A 19,687-nucleotide genomic window follows, 5' to 3' on the forward strand; every position below is an offset into this window, starting at 1 on the left:
CAAAGAGATGAGAAAATTAAATGAAAATCCTAGTTTATTAAGGTGGAAATCCACTTCTGAACCTTTGAGTCTCTTTTTCCTTTGCATTTCCTTAAGTTTCTATCTTCATAGATTTAGTGATCAGAAGAAAAGAGGCAAAAATAGAGAAATAAATGAAAAAGAAGACATCCAAGTGAACCAGAAATAAGAAATTCATGAGGTGCCACTGTAAGGAGGAGGAAAAAAAAAAGAGCATGAATAAAAACTGCCAATTAGGAGCAGCCTTGAAATACAGGGGAAAACTCCTTCAGGGCACAAGTAGTCCTTTCTTTCTCAGATAATTTATATTAAAAGCAGTAAAAAATAAATAAGAGAAGTTTCCATCTGATAGAAACTTAGAACAACAACACATAGTTTCTCTCTCCCACAATCCTTGAAAGATATATTTTAGCAAATACAAAAAAAAACAAACTAACCCACTTAACGAACAGATTCCAGAAATTGCTTACAAAATAACACTAGATGCTTTCTCACCACACTGCATGGGAAAGAGGACAAATTACCCCACAACCCAACCTCCTACTCAGCTCCCCTCCAAAACCATTGGGACTCTTTGTGATCAGCAAACACTTCTAGTTCCTCAACTTCACCTCTGAACATTCCCTGCATCTCTCAGTGGTTCCCAACTATGGCTGCCATTAGAATTACCAGGGGTACTTTTAGAAAATACTGACACTTGGGCCCCACCCCAGGCCAATAAAACATAGTCTCTGGGAGTGAAGCCCAGATACTGGTAATTTTTAAAATGTTCCCCGAGTGATTCTAAAGTGCATCCAGATTGAACATCAGAGTCACCTGCAAACGGTCTGGTCCCTGAGAGCAGCAATCCCCCTATAGCTCTCTAAAGTAGAGGCTGTAGGTGTCTCTCACACCCTATGTAATTGAAGACTGGTGTCCTTATTTGTCCTAATGCCATTTCCAGACCATTCCCTCTCCTCCTCCCTTAGGAAAAACATCCTTTCTCCTTTGAGGCTCACCCATTGGGTTATAGCAGTGTCTTCCCTTCCTTCCTCCACGAGAGCATCTACCATCCTCCCAGAACCTTCTGAATGCAGGGTTCAATACCTGACTCATAAGGCTTCCTCTGCACAAAACCTCCTGCCTTAATTTTGGGTCCCTTCAAAATTAGCACAGAAAACCCAGTCAACACCTTTAACTTCCTTATCCAATGTCCTTGCCCCTCCATCTCAGCCACCTACCCCCTCAGTCCCTTCTGGAACTCTCTCAGTTATACCCTGGACCTTATAATCACAGACACACCACCACCTCCTAAATCTTTAATTCAAATATCCCACTATGACCTGTTACTCCTTCCAGCTTACTTGCTTATATGGGAACCTCCAGCCCACTGATCCCTCCATTTTCTCAGTATTCATTCACTCCCTCTGGCTTTCACTTCGTTTTTTACCAAACAGATGCCATCATTACACTCTGTTCCAAAAGCCCAGAACAGCCTTACCACACTGTTCTTCCACAGCATCTACCTGGATAACATCCGACCCTCAGAAATCCAACTAATTGCTTTCTCTGTACTTATATCTGAGGAACCAGAGGAAATACACACACACACACACACACACACACACACACACACCATTAGAAATTGATTGCTACCCTCAACTGAACGCTTGATGCATTGGGAGCAATCTAAGTTTCCATAGTCAACCAGTCTCCTACTACTACCTAGAACAACTATTTCACATCTCATTTATCCTCAATCTTTGGATCTCCTTCTTCTCAAGTCCTCTCATTCCAAGCTGATTGCTTCACCTCATATTTCAAAGAAAATGGAAGCCATCACATGGAAACCTACCTGTATTTGTACTCATCTCCTTTCCCTTCAGATACAAGGAAGAAAAGTAGTCCTATCAAAGGCCAACTTTTCTTTGAACTACAACCCCTCTGATTCTCTCAGGAATCTTATACACACAATCATTCCTAGACACCTTCCCCCAATATCTTTAACTTCTCCCTTTCATAGGCTACTTCTCATCAGCATTAAATTAAATTGTGTTTTAAATCACCCTCAATTTAAAAACAAAAAAACCTTCCTCGATCTCGTATTTCCCTCCAACTCTAGTCCATATCGATATTCCCCTCCACAGTCAAGCTTCTTTAAAAAACCAAAGTCGATAATTGCTCACCTCCCATGTCTCTCTTTAATTCACTCCAATATCACTTTGGCTTCCACCACCCTTATGAAATTGCTTTGATAAGGTTACCAATAATCTACACATTACTAAGTCCAATGGACACTCTTTAGTCGTCTCATTTGACCTATTGGCAGAAATCAACAGTTAACCACTTGTCATGCAGGGTGTCATGTGGGGTCTCAGCTCCCGCTCCCCACATAAGAACGCAGGATATGGTGAGTCCAAAAAGGAACACCCACGGAGCCATAGATAGGGGAGTCATACCACTATATTCTCGCTGGCGGCCGGGTAAGACACATGAAGCAGTATCCACGAGATCCACAATCCGCCGTCCACTTTTCTGACTGCCAACCATCCAACCAACCAACGTAGCCACGGCAGTTATATCAGTGGCCAACTGGCCAACCGGTTACAGCCAACAGCCAACCAGTCATAGTCGATGACCATCTAATCACAGTTGATGGTCATTTACTACCCGAGCCAGCACCTTTCCACGTGAGGCCAAGAGCCTGGAAACTGCACTCCTGGCTCTGTCCCCACACCACTACTTGAAATAATCTCTTCCAAAGGTTTCTATGACACCATATTCATCTAGTGTCTCTCTCTCTCTCTCTCTCTCTCTCCCCCCGCTTAATTTTCAGTGCCCTTTGAGGTAGCTCCTTCAATATCTAACCTTTAAAAAGTAGAATTCCTTAGAGTTCAATCCTAAACCTTTTTCTCACTCTGTATCAGCATTATCCAATAGGACATTCTGTGATAATGGACACATTCTATAATTGTGTTGTCCAATATGGTAACTAATGACCACATGTGGTTAATGAGCATTTGAAATGTGACTAGTGTAACCGAGGAACTGGATTTCTAATTTTACTTCTAATTAACTTGAATAGGCCCACGTAACAAGTGGCTACTCTGATAGCACAGTTCTATATGTAATCACATCGTCTCTCTTGCTTTTAAATACCATCTATGTGCTAGTGACCCAGACATTTCTTCTGAGGTTCAGATACATACATTCAACTGCCAATTTCTCATCTACACTCAAATGTCTCAAAAAAATCTCAAACTGAACATACTTAAAACTGAATTCATGACCCACCCACCCCCATAGGAAAACACATTCTTCCTGCAATGTTCTCATTTCTGCAAGTGATACCAGCATCCACATTCATGCCAGAAACCTGGGATTCATCCTTGATACTTGTCTTCCTATCACCCCTATACCCAAACCAACCTTTGTTGATTTAACCTCCATAAACATTTATCAAATCTGTCCACTTCTCTCCATTTCTACTGTCACCAGACTCCTTAGCTTAAATGACCAAAACAATCTCCTAACTGGCTTCCATACAAATGATAATACCCCAACATAAAATCCTTCATAGTCTTCCCATTTTTTTTAATCTAAAAATCCAAATTCCTTACCATGGCTTAGAAGATCCTATTTGATCTGGCCCTAGCCCATCCTACCTTGGTGACTAAGCTTTATTCCAGGTACCTTGGCATTTTTTCATTAAAAAAAAAGTGTCAAGCTACTTCCCAATTTGGGGCCTTTACACATGTAATTCCCTTTACCTGGAATACTGTTCCCCATTTCCACCTGTCTCTTACTTAACCTGTCTGGCCTCAATTGAAATGGCACTTCTTCAAGAAGGCCTTCCCTTATCACTCTGCCTAATTTAGTTATCCCTCTTAAAACTCTTCGTATTTCTCTGTGACAGCATTTATGAAAACTGCAATTACCGTGTTTCCCCGAAAATAAGCCCTAACACTATTTTTCAGGATGACATTCCCTGAACATAAGCCCTAATACGTCTTTTGGAGCAAAAATTAATATAAGACCCAGTCTTATTTTCGGGGAAACACGGTATGCAAGTATCTATACCTTATCAACTTAAAGTCTGTTTCTTGCACTAAGTTCCATGCAGTACCATGACTATATTGCTTTCTGCTGTATCTCTAGAGTCTAGTAAGCACAGTGTCTGGCACATAAAAGGTATTTATATTTTTATAGAATGAATTAATGGATTATAGGTATCTATGTGACACTAGTACCAAACCACAGAAGAACAACCAAAGCAGGAGCAGCAACCTTATCTATGTGGTTCTCTACTGATTCTGTAGCACTTAGTGCCTGGCAAATAGAGGGCACTCAACAAATATTTGATGAATAATGAACACATAAGGGAAAGTTTAATATTAGAAAATGAGTATAATACAGTCCATCGATAGGTCAAATAAAGAAGAACACTATAACAAGTTCCATAAATACTGAAAAGACATTTGATCAAATTCAATTTATATCCACGAGTTAAAGAACCACACAAACTTAGAATAAATGCAGTTTCTCAATATGGTTTTTCAAAAAAACCCTGTCAAATCAATAGGTAATCATGTCCTCAACAGTAAAGCACCACTTGAGGCAGTCTCACTGAAATCAGGAGCTAAACAAGAATCGTCATCATTATTTAACATTGGTCTCCGAATTCTCATTGGTGTAATGAGACATGAAGCAAAACTAATAGTTATAGTTACTGGAAAGGAGACAAAATTATTTGCAGATGACTAGTGCTGTTTATCACAACCCAAATAAATAAATAAATAAATAAATAAATAAATAAATAAACAGCCAAAAAATTAAAAATAAATTTCTGTGAAGTGGCTGGATAAAAGATAAATATCTACAACTCAATAGTTGCTCTGTATATTAACAATAAGCAATAAGAAGAGGAAAAAGGTTCCATTGACAACAGCAGAAAACAAAATTCACCATAAAATATTTAACTTAAAAATGTATGATATACAAAGGGTGCCAAAAATATGTATACACATTTTAAGAAAGGAAAAAAAAAACTATTAAAATTGTAATACAATGAATGATGCTAGCACTCATTTGATTAACACCATCTTTTCAGCGAACATCATACTACACATTGGTACCATAATTTAATTCAACTTGGAAAAGTAATACATAGATAACCTATTTTAAAATGTGTACATTTGGGGCGGCCGGATGGCTCAGTTGGTTCGAGCACGAGCTCTTAAGAACAGGGTTGCTGGTTCGATTCTCACATGGACCAGTATGCTGCGCCCTCCACAACTAGACTGAAGACAATGAGCTGCCGCTGCTGGAGGAGTGGCCAGATGGCTCAGTTGGGGAGAGCGCAAGCTCTAACAAGGTTGCCGCTTCAATTCCTGATGGGATGGTGCGCTGCACCCCCTGCAACTAAGGATTGAAAACGGCAACTGGACTTGGAGCTGAGCTGTGCTCTCCACAACTAGACTGCTGGACAACGACTTGACTTGGAGCTGATGGGCCCTGGAAAAACACAGTTTCCCAACATTCCCCAATTTAAAAAAAAAAAAAAAGAAAAGAAAAAAGACACTCCTAGATCCAATGAAAAAAAATGTACATTTTTTTGGCACCCCCAGTATATGAAGAAACTGCACAACGTTACTGAGAGATACAAAGAGAACCTGAATAAGTAGAGAGCGATATCATGTTCCTTGATAATGACTTAATTTTATAAAGGAGTTAATTTAACAAAATTTGACATATATCTATGGTGAAACATTAGTAATTAAAAATCACGTTTTTAAATAACTTAATGACATGGGGAAAGGCCACAATTAACATTAAATGAAAATATAAGATAAAACCTACATACAAGGATTCCAATTATGTAAAAGTATAAATGAAAGAGTGGAAGGAGCTATATAAAAATGTTAACCACAGTGGTGATCTACACATTGCAGGAGCATAATTTTAATTTGATACTTTAAATTTTTCTGAATTTTCTAAATTGTATATAATGAAGATATATTACCTTGACAATCAGAAAAAATTAATTTAAAATACTTAATATCAACATCTAGACAATAGGAAAATACATATTTACATTAAAATCAGGCCTGCCTAACTAACCCAGGGTCCTCCTCCTGCAATGTACTGTGTGCTCTAAAGTTTATGTATGAAGCCCAAGGATTGAGATAAAATCTAGTTTTAGTGCAAATATTACTAAATGAGCAGAAATAACAATGAAATAAAAATTCAAGTGGTTACTTAACTATTTCCCCTCTGTGATCCAGTAACTTTTACTCTGGACAGAGCAACACATGGCTAATTTCTGTGTAGGAGAGGCCACCACGAAAAAATAAAACAAAATAAAACAACCTAAAGCCCTAAATTAGGTGTTTATAAGAGAAAAAGCACAGCTCAGTTTAATTTTTCAGCTTTGGATGAGATACCTAGGAGATTTTGGTATCTTCTCTCAGCAGCAATGTCAGTCACTGCTGAACTACCTTTGCTCAGATTGTGTGTTTTTAGTGTCGTTTTTGCCTCCTCCTTTCTAAAGCACAATGAAACAGAGATACTAAATTATTTGCTTTCTTGGGCACCTGAAGAAACCAACAGCCGGGTTTACTTAGCCTTTCAGGATCAGCCCTTAAGACTTCCAAAATCCATCACCAAAGAAAAGAATAATAAAACCCAAACCAGAAGAAGCCCATGTAAACTGTTTAATGCAAATTACTGGTGCCAAGGACAGGGATTGTGTCTAAACAAAACCCCAAGCCCCACTCATCCAAGGACTCAACCAAGAGATAAGGCAACCAGTTTGATTTAGATTCTTGTGGTTACCTCCTGTTTTCTAAGGCAACCACAGAGGAGTCACAGTAGCATTCTAGTGCTCGTTATCTCCTCCCTATAACACAGGACAATTAGATGATAAAGAACAGCTTGCAAAGAAAATCAGTGATGATCTGCTGAAAACAGATACGAATGAAAGAGTAAAAACAGTAAGAAGGAACACAGTGTTCTCTCTAATAAAGCGATGCCTTGAGGGGATGGGGCTTAAATAAAAAACCAAAATTATTTTAAGAAAAAAAAAAGTATGCCTGGTACAAACAAGGTTATCTTTGGTACAAAAGGGATTCTATAGCCTCCCAAATAATATAATAAAGAAAAACATTATGATTTGACATGCAAAAGAAATAAGTGGGGGGGAGCTTAAAACAATGGTTACAAAAAAACAGCAAAAAACACTCATAAACTTTGTGCTTTAAACATTTTCTGGGCCTTCTTACGTTTACCAATTCCACAGCAGTGATTTAACTGATAGGTCAAAGAAATTCAGCATTAGAAAAGCAGATCATATTTTCAGCCAGCCAAGATTCTTGCCAGCCACTTACTTTTTTTTATGCTTGGTTAGCCTAAATGTTTTTGGGAGACAATGCTAATTTGTATGGCTGCCTGAAGAAAATGGAGAATAGAGGATAAGATGGTAAGATAAAAGATGTGCCAAAAGAGGTGTCTTAAATATAGTGGGTATTCAAGGAAACATCTGGTAAATGAAAATCAACTCCATTCAGAAAAATACTCACTGTTTGAAGCTATATCAATCAAAAGAGTTTCTTCTGCTTCTGATGGAAAAGAAGAAAGAACAGGATCAGGGAAGAAAAAACCAAAAGAAGTATATGCCTAACTAAATAACTGCTTCTCTCCATCACTACTCCTAGGTCTTAGAATACATTTTTAAAATCCTTTGTTTTTTTGTTCAGCATTTTTTAAAAAAAAGAATTTTAATTGCATTAGGTTCTAAAGATTCTGAGCAATTCAACTAAAAGAAAAATGAACTGAACATGTTACTGAATGGATTGCCTCAAAGCAAATCAAGGAATGACAACAGTACAGAATATAACAACATATTAATTTAAGTGACAGTGAGTTTTATTACCCCCAACTAGAACATACTAATTTAATGTAACCCAATTGTATCTTTTAGACAATTCTTGTAAAAAGCCGAGGAAGTGACCCCAAAGGCCTACAGGTGAATTACTTTCTTAACTCAGATCTAGTCTCTAAAACTTTCCCAGGGATCCCATTACCTCCGCCCCTGCTCTGTACAGGAACACAAAACACCTGAATTTTTTTCACCTTCAGGCTACATTTAATACCTGTAGGCACAAGGCCTACCACAGCCAACAAGGAAGTGTAAATTGGGGCAAAGCATAGTTTCCAAGTTCAGAGTTCTCTTTTCTCTCCATGGCTCTCCATGAATTTCCTTCCTTACATCTAGTAAGGAAGGAAACCCATCTCTTCCTCTCTAACTTCCCTGTATTTGGCCAACAGCACCTGCCAGACCCTCCTGACTAGTTGAACTCTGGGAACTGACTCTTTGGGGTTAGCCTGGATCTACAGTGGCCAGATGGAGTAGTCTCAGCCTTTTCTAGCTGTCTTACAAGTGTGGATTGTATATTTAGCTCCATAATTCAGGAACAAGAGAAGCAACTTAAGGAAATAAGTTGTTTAATATTAGAAAATAGTCTCAATATTGTTACTGGCATGATGGAGCAAGGGACAATGAGGCATTAAGACATAGCTATTATATGTTTACCATTGTTCTTCAGTAGCTTTAATTATTTAAAACCTGTTTATTTATAGGCTTTTCAAAACAGATGCACAGGTTGGGAAACAGAAAAGATATGAAAACTCAAGGAGGTAACTGTTCCTTTGGTTATGGGGAACTACTGTATATGTACACACATATTTTCCTAGATTCAAATCTAACAATCTGTTATTTCTTATTAAAAACAATACTAACAGAAACGGGGTAAAAATACTCTAGTAGTAATTCAAAAAGTTAATAGGATACTAATCTAAAGTCATGTTCTTGGCTTTTCTCCTCCTTAAAGGGCTATGTAACATAGGGTGTTACACCAGAAGTGAGGTGACTACAGCAACTTGCTATGGCATGCAGGTGCCTTGTTCAATGTCTCTCTAACATAAGGCAAGCTGAATGGCTATAACTTCATTCTTCTATGCAATATGTATACTATTAATTGCAAGTATTTTTAATTCTTAATACATGCTGTCTTACAAAGTTGTACCCACTTAGTATTTCTACTTACAGGAATAAATCTTAAGGAAATAAGAGACATGTGGGAAGATTTATGTACATACATTGGTGTGTATATATATATATATATATATATATGTCAATATATACATTGGTATGTTATATATATATATATATACATATATATATTATTGGTATATATAGACATGTTCATCGCATTACTATCTATACTAGCAGAAAATAACCCAAATGTCAAACACAAGGAAATAATTACATTGTGGGCCAGTCATAAAAACAGAATATTATATAGCTATCAATAGTATGGAAAAGTACTCATAATATGGCAGAACAGACAAAAACTATATATAGTATGAGTTCTACTCACTCTAAAAGTTACATGTATTTAAAAAGGAAAATGTTAAGTTTTATCTCTGAAGGATGAGAATTTGCTTTTCTTACATATTTCTGATTTTCCACCTTTTTTACAGTATATATATTAGTTTTGTGACAAAAAAGTTCAATGTAGTTTAAGAAGGAATCCATGCAATGTAGGATTCATGTTTTTCAAGAAGCTACAACTGATACAGAATGCTTCTGTCTGATGAAGCCAATGGACCCACTGGAGACATAATGCATTCATTCTCCAGCAATCAATTTCCTTTCGAGAGCAGTATGATATGACAGAAGCAACACCTCCTACACAAGCCTCCCAATTTTTGAGTCTCATTGTAGCAGATGAAACAACAGATTTTATGTTCTCTGTCCCTAAATTTGAGGGCAGGAAGCCAAATAATTCCTCCCAGGAGTCGATTTTCTTATGACTCACCCAGTGTCAAGGTTTGAGAATCAGCACAATTGCTTATATTGTATTACAATCTGTCAAGGAATGTTGCCAAATGTTTTAATTTCAAATAGTGAGGGGAGAAAGTGCTAAATGTGTGTGAATCCTAGTGACCTTGCAATTTTACAGTGAGTAGTGTGTCAGTTAAACCCAAGAAAGTCACTTAGATCCACATATATGTCCATCAGCATAAAAGACAACAGACTACATACATCTATAACCCCCAGCCAGGGAAACAAGTGAGACTATATACTGGGGGCGACAAAAAATATATATACACACATTTTAAGAGATGTTAACACTTTGGTCAATCTTGCTCAAGCAGTAGTTCACCGTAATCAGAAGTGTCTGGACGCTGATGGTAACCACTTTGAGCACCTCTTGTAATTGCAGAAGTCAAACATGACTTGTATTCATCTTTTGTTATTGGTATATATTGAGTATTACAATTTTAATAGTTTTCTTTCTTTCTTTCTTAAAATGTGTATACATTTTTTTGGCACCCTCTCTCTCTATAGATGCATATACAGGGGTGCCAAAATATGTATACACATTTTAAGAGATGTTATCTATGCTCCAGCAGTAGAGTTCGCCAATAATCAGAAGTGTCTGGACGCTGATGGTAACCACTGTGAGCACCTCTTGTAACTGCAGAAGTCGAATGTGACTTGTATTTATCTTTTGTTACTGGTATATATTAATAGTCTTTTCCTTTCTTAAAATGTGTAAACTTTTTTTAGCACCTTTTTTGGGCACCGTCTGCATATCCAGTTATAACCCTTCAGCTCTCTTAGACAAAGCACTTATCATCTTCTGAATAGTAGATTAGTAATGTTATCTTTTTATGCAAAGAGTAATACATTTCATTTTACATGCAGTGACAAATTTAAATATGCATGGTATTATACAAGGCAATGGCCAAAGAGAAACATTATAAAACTAGCCAAGCAATTAAAGCTAGTACCTTGAACACATCTAAAGTGGCTATTTATAGGAATGATATCTTGAACATGCTGTTCCTTCGTGTGCAACTGGATTATTAACCTAGGAAACAGAAAAATGCATCAACGAATAGCTACTGAAAAACCCAAACAATTAACCAAATATACTGCTGTGTCGTTACACAAATCTAGTCTGCATTGATTAGGTTTGCTGCATCTTGTTCCCTGAATCTAAGCATCACGACGCCTAGATACTGCTTTAGGTCTAAAAGAATATTAGTGGTGATTAATATCTGAATACTCATGGTTCTATGTCATAAAGACCATAGAATAGTCTATATTGTAAGAACAGCTAACAATCTTAAGAGCATGAATTACAGCACATACACCTTTAGAGTATGCATACTAAAGAATGAATAGCTAGGTGTGAACTCCATGAGGGCAGGGACTATGGCTGTCTTTTCACCATAGTATTTCTAGCGCCTAGTGTTCTAGCACCTAGCACACAGTATTTCTAGCATAGTACCTGACCCATAGCAGTCATTCAAATTTGTTAAATGAAATTAGAAATTTCATGAATTAGTTTTATTTTATTTGCATGGCTTTTACCAAACAATGGTTCCATCTATTCAAACAAGTAAACAGATTCATGGAGGAGGAAAAGGAGGTGCCCAGCCAGCTGGATCAGTTAAAATAAGCCCAGTGACCAAAAAGGTAGCAGATTTGACAACCACATTGCCTTTACATCCCTTGTGCTTTTACTCTGGTTTCCAACATTATGCAGGTAACTCTAGATAAACATGATTGAAGAACTTGGCCCCCCAGTATGAAATGTGAGACTTCTAAATTCCTACATTCTCCTGAAATTTTCACTTACCACTTATCCTTAGTGGCCCAGAATCAAGGTATAACCTACTGGTAAGTGGCCATTCTGAATATGTCCTAGCTCCCCCCAAGTCAAGCACTCTTTCAGCGGTTCTTTTTGCCAGGAACACTCTCTTTCCTGAGACCCAGCTCAAATATCACCTCCTTGGTAAAGCTTCCCCCAATACTCCCAAACAGAGCCAGTGGCCTTGTCTCCTTCGCTTGCCCCTGTAATAGAGCACTACATACTCCATTATAGTTATATTTGTTTTCCACACTGATTTGAGGTCCTTGAAAACAAGGACCCAATCATATTCAGTTTTGTCTCCTGCCTAATAGGTGCTCAATAAATACTGGTTGAATAAATAAACTAGATTAAGCTATAAAGTGATGAATTTCTAAATATAATTGTTCAACTACTGACATTAAAATTGCCATTGTTTTGAAGGGTTTGATTTATATTTTGTTGTCTTTTGGGGGTCTAGTTGTTTCAGCTTTTTGAATTTTGTTTCAAATGTGTTATCTTTTAAGGAGATAACCTGGGGAAAGAAACTGCTTATACAGAACTAAGGGAAATAATGCTGTCTTTCCGTTCTGATCCTGCTTGCCTAATTTGCAAGGGTTTGTATTTTAAGATGACTAGAGGAATATGGGACCCTTTCAAACTGCAAAGTTCATGACTCGAGCTGAGACCTAGAAACCCAGATGGAGATAAGGCTGAAAAAGCAAGGGTCAAGGAGGAAGAGCTTACTTTGAGGAAAATGAACACAAACCAACAGTAATCTCAAAGTAACTAGACTAGAAATGGTGTTAAACATTAGCAGTGAAGCTTCAACTGGATTGTATTGTTCAAATGCATCACCAAACAGATAATACAGATAGACCTTGAGGGCATTATGCTAAGTGAAATAAATTGGAAAAAGACAAATACTGTATGATATCAACAAACTAATTATCAGAAACAAACTCATAGATACAGAGAGCAGACTGTTGGACCTCAAAGGAAGGCAGGTAGGAGGTGGGTAAAATTGGTGAAGGTGGTCAAAAAGCACAAAAATCATTATAAAATAAGTTATGAAGAAGTAATGTACAGCATGGTGACTGGAGTCAATAACACTGTACTGTATTTGAAAGTTGCTAAAAGAGTAAATCTTACAAGTTGTCATCACAGGAAAAATTTTTTAACTATATGTGATCATTTCACAACATATATGAATATCGAATCATTACATTTTTCAGTAAAAAAATGCACCCCCCAAAAAAAACCCCAACCCATCAGAAAACAAAGATACACTGGGAATTTAAGTCAATTCTACAAATATTTATTGAGTATCTACTATATGTTAGTCACTATATAAATTGTACCACGAGAGTAGGGCTAAGAATAATTATAAAAATTCTACCTAACTATAACCATTCCTTTCAGAACAGAAAGATGAAAAATAATGGGTACATGGCAAAAAAATAGAAATCAGAATTTGATAGTTGGCAAACAGAACAGAGTGACATGGAAATACTTTGAGTCATTCAAGGAAGGTTAAAGATGAAACATATTGCATGATAATCCATTTTCCTTGAAAAAAAATGAATTTTAGTGTTTGATTCTGTTTCCAAAAAACTTATTTTCAACTGTAATGTTAGTTTCTCATGTAAATTTCTCCTATGGTCAATAGGAGTAACTACAGAACTAAAGATTAAAATAGGCTTCAAGTTCTAGGATAAAAAGGCCAAAAGTACCAAAGTTCTAGACACCCAATTCAGAGAAGGCACTGAAGAGGTAAGAATTTTAGGATTATAGGTGTCTCTAATAAACGATTTCTAAAAAAAAAAAAAAAAAACTTCTCAGACAATATAATGCTGAAATAAGTTACATGGGTTCAAATCTTGACTAGGCTACATTCTGTGAACAAGTGACTTAACCTCTCTGCACCTCAACTTCTAGATCTAGAAAAGGGGGATGATGATGAAAATATTACTATTTCACAGTACTGCTCACATAAGGGTTAAAAAAACTAATTCACGAAAAGTGCTTAGAAAATTACCTGGCACAGATCAAGCCATTAAGTGTTAGTTGCTGCTATATCCCCATAACATACAATTATGGAAGACAAGAATTTGATTTCTATGTGGGAAAGACACAAATAGTTAAGAGATCTACTAATGCAAGTTTAAAACTTCTGGTACAAGAGCTGATAGAATGAGACACTTATCTCAAGGCCACCTGTCTTTTCCCTTATTAGCTGAATAGAACTCCAAACCTACAGACCAAGGGATCAGATCCTAGGCTGTGATCATCTTAACAATGCAGCTACTTTATTTAATCCTCATAATTTTGTTTTTACAGAAGAGGGAACCAAGGCACAAAAAATTGACTGATCTGTCCAAGGGTCACATCCCTCCACTCTATTCTAGCCTTTGGAAGCAGCAGTGGTATTCCACTTTGTTATTCATATTTCTGTTAAATTGGCTTTTATTAAATTGGTCTTCCAGGGTTTGATGATATCTGGGAAAAATAATGAGTTTCCTACATCAACACAACAGACCAAACAGGACATAGGGTGGAGCTACTTCATGGAACCAGTTGACTTCCAGTTAGAGCGGAATCAAGGTCTCAGAAAAGGGCAGGATAGGCCAGTGGGAATTTATTCTGTATAATTAGACAGCACAGACTGAGTCTGAACAATCCAAAAGTGAGGACTGAGAAAAATTGTTTTTCAGGTAGAATACAAAGTTGGGTGATGGCAAGATTTAAGTTATCAACAATTTTTAATGCTGATGTCAAGAAACCAGTGAAGAGGACGTCATAAAAATGGCAGCATGAGGTGAGCCTCTTGAAATCTCCCCTGGAACTTACTATAAGTTGAACAACTATAACTCCACAAAGGACTCCCTGCGCAGCAGACAGGCAAGATGAAGAGGTACACTACTGAAATCATCTAAAGATGGGCAAATTGTGCGACCCGGGGAGGAGGGAAGGGAGAAGGGTGGAGACGGGGCCACATGGGTAAACGACGCAGACCTAGCTCATGCTCAGAGCAGCTGCGGGAGAAGGAAGAACTGACTGCTAGGGCTCCGCTTACGGCCCACAGGGCTGAGGGGGCAGCATATAACACAGCTGAACCCAACGCTTACGGCAGAGACCTTGGAGCAAAGACTGAGGGAAGGCGGCTGAAAATGGTGGTTTATACCCTCACTGCCGAGCAGAGAATGGAAGCCTTAGGTACTGATCCTAGCTGCCCCATCCCTACCCTCCCAGAGCTTGCCCCACACCCACCTGCCCGGTGCTAGAAGCAGAACAGTAGCAGTGTTAGATCAAAAGAACAAAATACTTGCAGTTCTGAGAACTGTGGACTGCAGATACAGATTCGTAGCCCAACTAGTTCTGGCAAAGGGGAGGAAGCCGTGGAAGCAGGACTGGCTGTGGTGGTGGTCGCCGCCATTGCTCTCGGCTATCTCTCACAACCCACCCCAACCCTGTCCACACCTATCTGGGTGGATCCCAGCAGGCATAAACAGAGCTTTTGAAGCACACAGGCTCTGAATCTGTGGCTGAGAGAGCTTTGGAACTTCAAAAGCTCTCCACATCCTCCCAAAGAGGCGGTGCCCTATGACCCGGGCAACTGTTCCCAGAGAAGCCCGCCTTCCAGGAAATCCCTCCATAGTGTGAGAAGCTAAAATAGTGCACAGAAAATATAACATTTCAGTGTGAGAGAGAATAAAAGGCTGCAGTCGGAGAGAAAACAAAACATTCTACCAATACCTACTGGAAAAGAAAAGAAAGAAAAGATAGAAAGAAAAACCTCTTTCTATCAACCTGTTGCAGAACCCACTCCTGTAGATGACTAGGAAGAGAAAAAATAAATCATTAATTGCCGTGAATAACCAACATAACAAGACAGCTCAGGAAGAAAATGAAAAGTCTCCAGAAAATGAACTTAAAGACATGGAAATATATGACTTAAATGACAGAGAATTCAAGATTGCAGTTCTGAAAAAACTCAATGAGACACAAAAATTTACAGACAGGCAGTTTATTGAACTCAGAAACACAATTAAAGAACAAAATGAACATTTTACCAAAGAAATTGAAATTTCAAAAAAGAACCAATTAGAATTTCTGGAGATTAAGAACTCAGTAAAAGAAATGAAGAATAGCCAGCTTAGGTAGTAGAGTTGACCAGATGGACGAAAAAAATCAGTGACATCGAAAACAGAAATCTGGAAATCACTGGTTGGAAGAAGACAGAGAATTGAGACTTAAAAGAAATGAAAGAAATCTATAAGAACTTTCTCACTCCATCAGAAAGAGCAATATAAGAATAAAGGGCATAACAGAAGAAAGACAGAAGGGAACAGATAGTACATAAAAACAAATAGTCGATAAGAACTTCCCAAACTTGTGGAAAGAACTGGGTCCTCGAACCCAAGAAGCAAATAGACCACCTAATTACCTCAAGCCAAACAGGCCTTCTCCAAGGCACATTGTATTGAAGATGTCAAAAATTTACGACAAAGAAAGAATCCTGACGGCAGCCAGGGAAAAGAAGACAGTAACCTACAAAAAAATGCCCTTTAGATTATCATCAGATTTTTTCAGCAGAAACTCTAAAGCCAGGAGGGAATGGAAGTAAATATTCAAACAATTGAAAGAGAGAAATTATGAGCCAAGAATAATATATCCAGCAAAGATATCCTTTAGATATGAAGGAGGAATAAAGACCTTTCCAGACATACAGAAGCTGAGGGAATTTTCTAACATATGATCTGCACTACAAGAAATACTGAAGGAAGGTGTTCGACCAGTATAAATAGGGATAATTTGTGGCAACCAAAACATACAATGGGGGAGAGTAAAGGCCAGAACCAGAATATGAGAATGGAGAAAGTAAGCATGCTGAGAAAATGGAATACTCTACACATGAAAGTTTCTTTTACATAAACTTAATGGTAACCATACAAAATAAATCCAGAACTGAAACATATAACATAATAAAAGAGAAACAGAGGGAAAAATCATAGAATACCACCACACAGAAATCAGACAAAAACAAAAAGGCAAAGAAACAATGGAGATGCAGTCTTACCAGAAAACCAAAGATACAATGATAGGAAATCCTTACATATCAATAACTACCCTAAATGTAAAAGGACTGAACTCCCCAATAAAATGGCACACAGTAGCAGACTGGATCAAAAAACTAAACCCAACCATATGCAGCCTCCAAGAGACACATTTCACCTACGAGGACAAACATAGACTCAAAGTGAAAGGGTGGAAATTGGATACCAAGCAAATGGTATCCAGAGAAAATCAGGTATATCCATATTGATATCAGATGAAACAGACTTCAGGATAAAAATGGTAACAAGAGACAAAGATGGACATTTCATAATGATAAAGGGGACTATACAACAAGAAGACATAACAGTCATCATATTTATGCCCCCAATCAGGGAACATCGAAATATACCAAGCAAATGCTAACAGACCTAAAGGGAGAAATTGATCAAAACACAATTATAGTAGGGGACTTAAACACATCATTAACAGCTATGGATAGATCCTCCAAATAGAAAATAAATAAAGAAATAGCAGCCCTAAATGACACATTAGATGAAATGGACATGATTGACATTTATGGAGCACTTCATCCTAGAACATACTATACATTTTTCTCTAGTGTACATGGAACATTCTCAAAGATAGACCATATATTGGGACATAAAACTAGCCTCAGCAAATTTAAGAAGATCGAAATCATCCCAAGCATATTTTCTGATCATAAGGTTTTGAAATTGGATATCAACTTAAAAAATAAAGCAGGAAAACCCAACATTGTGGAGATTAAACAGCATACTTTTAAAGAATGACCAGGTCAAAGAAGAAATAAGAGGACAGATCAAAAGATACATAGAAACCAATGAGAACAACTCTACATCTTACCAAAAATTGGGGGATGTAGTGAAAGCAGTTTTAAGAGGGAAATTTGTATCATTATAGGCCTATCTCAAGAAACAAGAAAAATCCCAAATAAATAACTTCATGTGACACCTTAAAGAACTAGAAAACGAAGAACAAGTGAAACCCAAGGTCTGGAGAAGAAAGGAAATAACAAAAATCAGAGCAGAACTAAATGAAATAGAGAACAAAAAGACAACAGAAAAAATTCACGTGAAAAAGAGCTGGTTCTTTGAAAAGATTAATAAAATTGACAAACCCTTGGCTAGACTCAGTAAAAGAGAAAAGACACTAATAAACAAAATCAGAAATGAAAGGGAGGATGTTATCACGGACGCCACAGAAACACAAAGGATCTTCCACGAATACTCTGAAGGACTATATGCCACCAAATTCAATAACCTAGAAGAAATAGACAAGTTCTTAGGAATACATAGTCTTCCGAGTCTGAATAATGAAGAATTGGAAAATCTAAAAGGATCAATCACCAGTAAAGAAATTGAATCAGTCATCCGACAACTTCCCCAAAGGAAAAGCCTAGGACCAGATGGCTTCAGTAGTGAATTCTACCAAACCTTCAAAGAGGATCTAATAACTGTCCTACTCAAACTCTTCAAAAAATTGAAGATAAAATATTCCCTAACTCATTTTATGAGGCAAACATTATCCTGATACCAAAACCTGGTGAGATTAAGCAAAAAAAGAAAAAAGAAAAAGAAAACTGCAGACTCGTATCTCTGATGAATATAGATGCAAAAATCCTAAACAAAGTTCTAGCAAATCAAATGCAACAATGCATTAAAAAGATTATTCATCACAACCAAGTGGGGTTGATCCCAGGGGCACAAGGATGGTTCAACATACACAAATCCATCAATGTGATACATCACATAAACAAAATAAAGGACAAAAATCATATGATTACATCAATTGATGCAGAAAAAGCTCTGACAAGATACAACATTCATTTATGATTAAAACAATAAAATAGGTATAGAAGGAAAATACTTAACATAATAAAGGGCATATATGACAAACCCTCAGCTGATATCATAATTAATGGTGAAAAACTAAAACCCTTTGCTCTACGTTCAGCAACACAGCAACACGACAGGCTATCACATCTGCTTTTTAACATAATGTTGGAAGTCCTCGCCAGAGCAATCAGGCAAGAGAAAGAAATAAAAGGTTTCCAAATTGGGAATGAAGAAGTTAAACTGTCACACATTGCAGATAACATGATGCTATATATAGAAAACCCGAAAGACCACCAAAAAGCTATTTTTAAAACAATAAACGAATACAGTAAAGTTGCCGGCTACAAAATCAGCATACAAAAGTCCACTGCATTCCTATGTACTAACAATGAAATCTCAGAAAGAGAAATAAAAAAAACCCCAAACACCAAACAATTCCTTTTGCAATTGCAACAAAAAGAATAAAATACCTAGGAAGAAGCTTAACCAAGGAAGGGAAAGACCTATATGCTGAAAACTACAAGACATTTTTAAAAGAAACTGAAAAAGACACAAAAAAATGAAAAGATATTCCACACTCATAGATTGGAAGAATCAACATAGTTAAAATGGCCATATTAACCAAAGCAATATACAGGTTTAATGCAATCCCCATCAAAATCCCAATGGCATTTTTTAAAGACATGGAACAAAAAATCCTCAGATTTGTATGGAACCACAAAAGACCCCGAATAGCCAAAGCAATCCTCAGAAAAAAGAGCAATGCTGAAGGTATCACACTCCCTGACTTTAGCTTGTACTACAGTGCTACAATAATCAAAAAAGCATGGTATTGGCAGAAATATAGACACACAGACCAATATAATAGAATTGAGAACCCAGGAATAAACCCACATAAGTATCAACAGACAATTTTTGACAAAGAACTCAATAACTACAATGGAGAAAAGATAGACTCTTTAATAAATGGTGCTGGGAGAATTGGAAAGCCACATGCAAAAGAATGAAACTAGACTGCTATCTGTCACCATGTACCAAAATTAATTCAAAATGGAT

The 19,687-nt window shown here is 37.2% G+C and overlaps 1 protein-coding gene across 2 annotated transcripts in view; it reads right to left on the bottom strand.

The window, feature by feature from the left end:
* The window catches only part of OCRL (OCRL inositol polyphosphate-5-phosphatase), a 68,629-nt gene that overhangs the window by 46,397 nt on the left and 2,545 nt on the right, over positions 1-19,687 (bottom strand). For both annotated transcript variants that reach the window (XM_081041956.1, XM_081041955.1), the window contains exons 3-4: positions 10,855-10,934; positions 7,575-7,613 (exon numbers count right to left, since the gene is read on the bottom strand). In XM_081041956.1, the coding sequence (XP_080898082.1) occupies positions 7,575-7,613; positions 10,855-10,934 (119 nt within the window). The remainder of the gene's footprint in view (positions 1-7,574; positions 7,614-10,854; positions 10,935-19,687) is intronic.

Source organism: Rhinolophus hipposideros, assembly GCF_964194185.1.
Source record: "Rhinolophus hipposideros genome assembly, chromosome: X".
Classification (NCBI taxonomy): Eukaryota; Metazoa; Chordata; class Mammalia; order Chiroptera; family Rhinolophidae; genus Rhinolophus; species Rhinolophus hipposideros.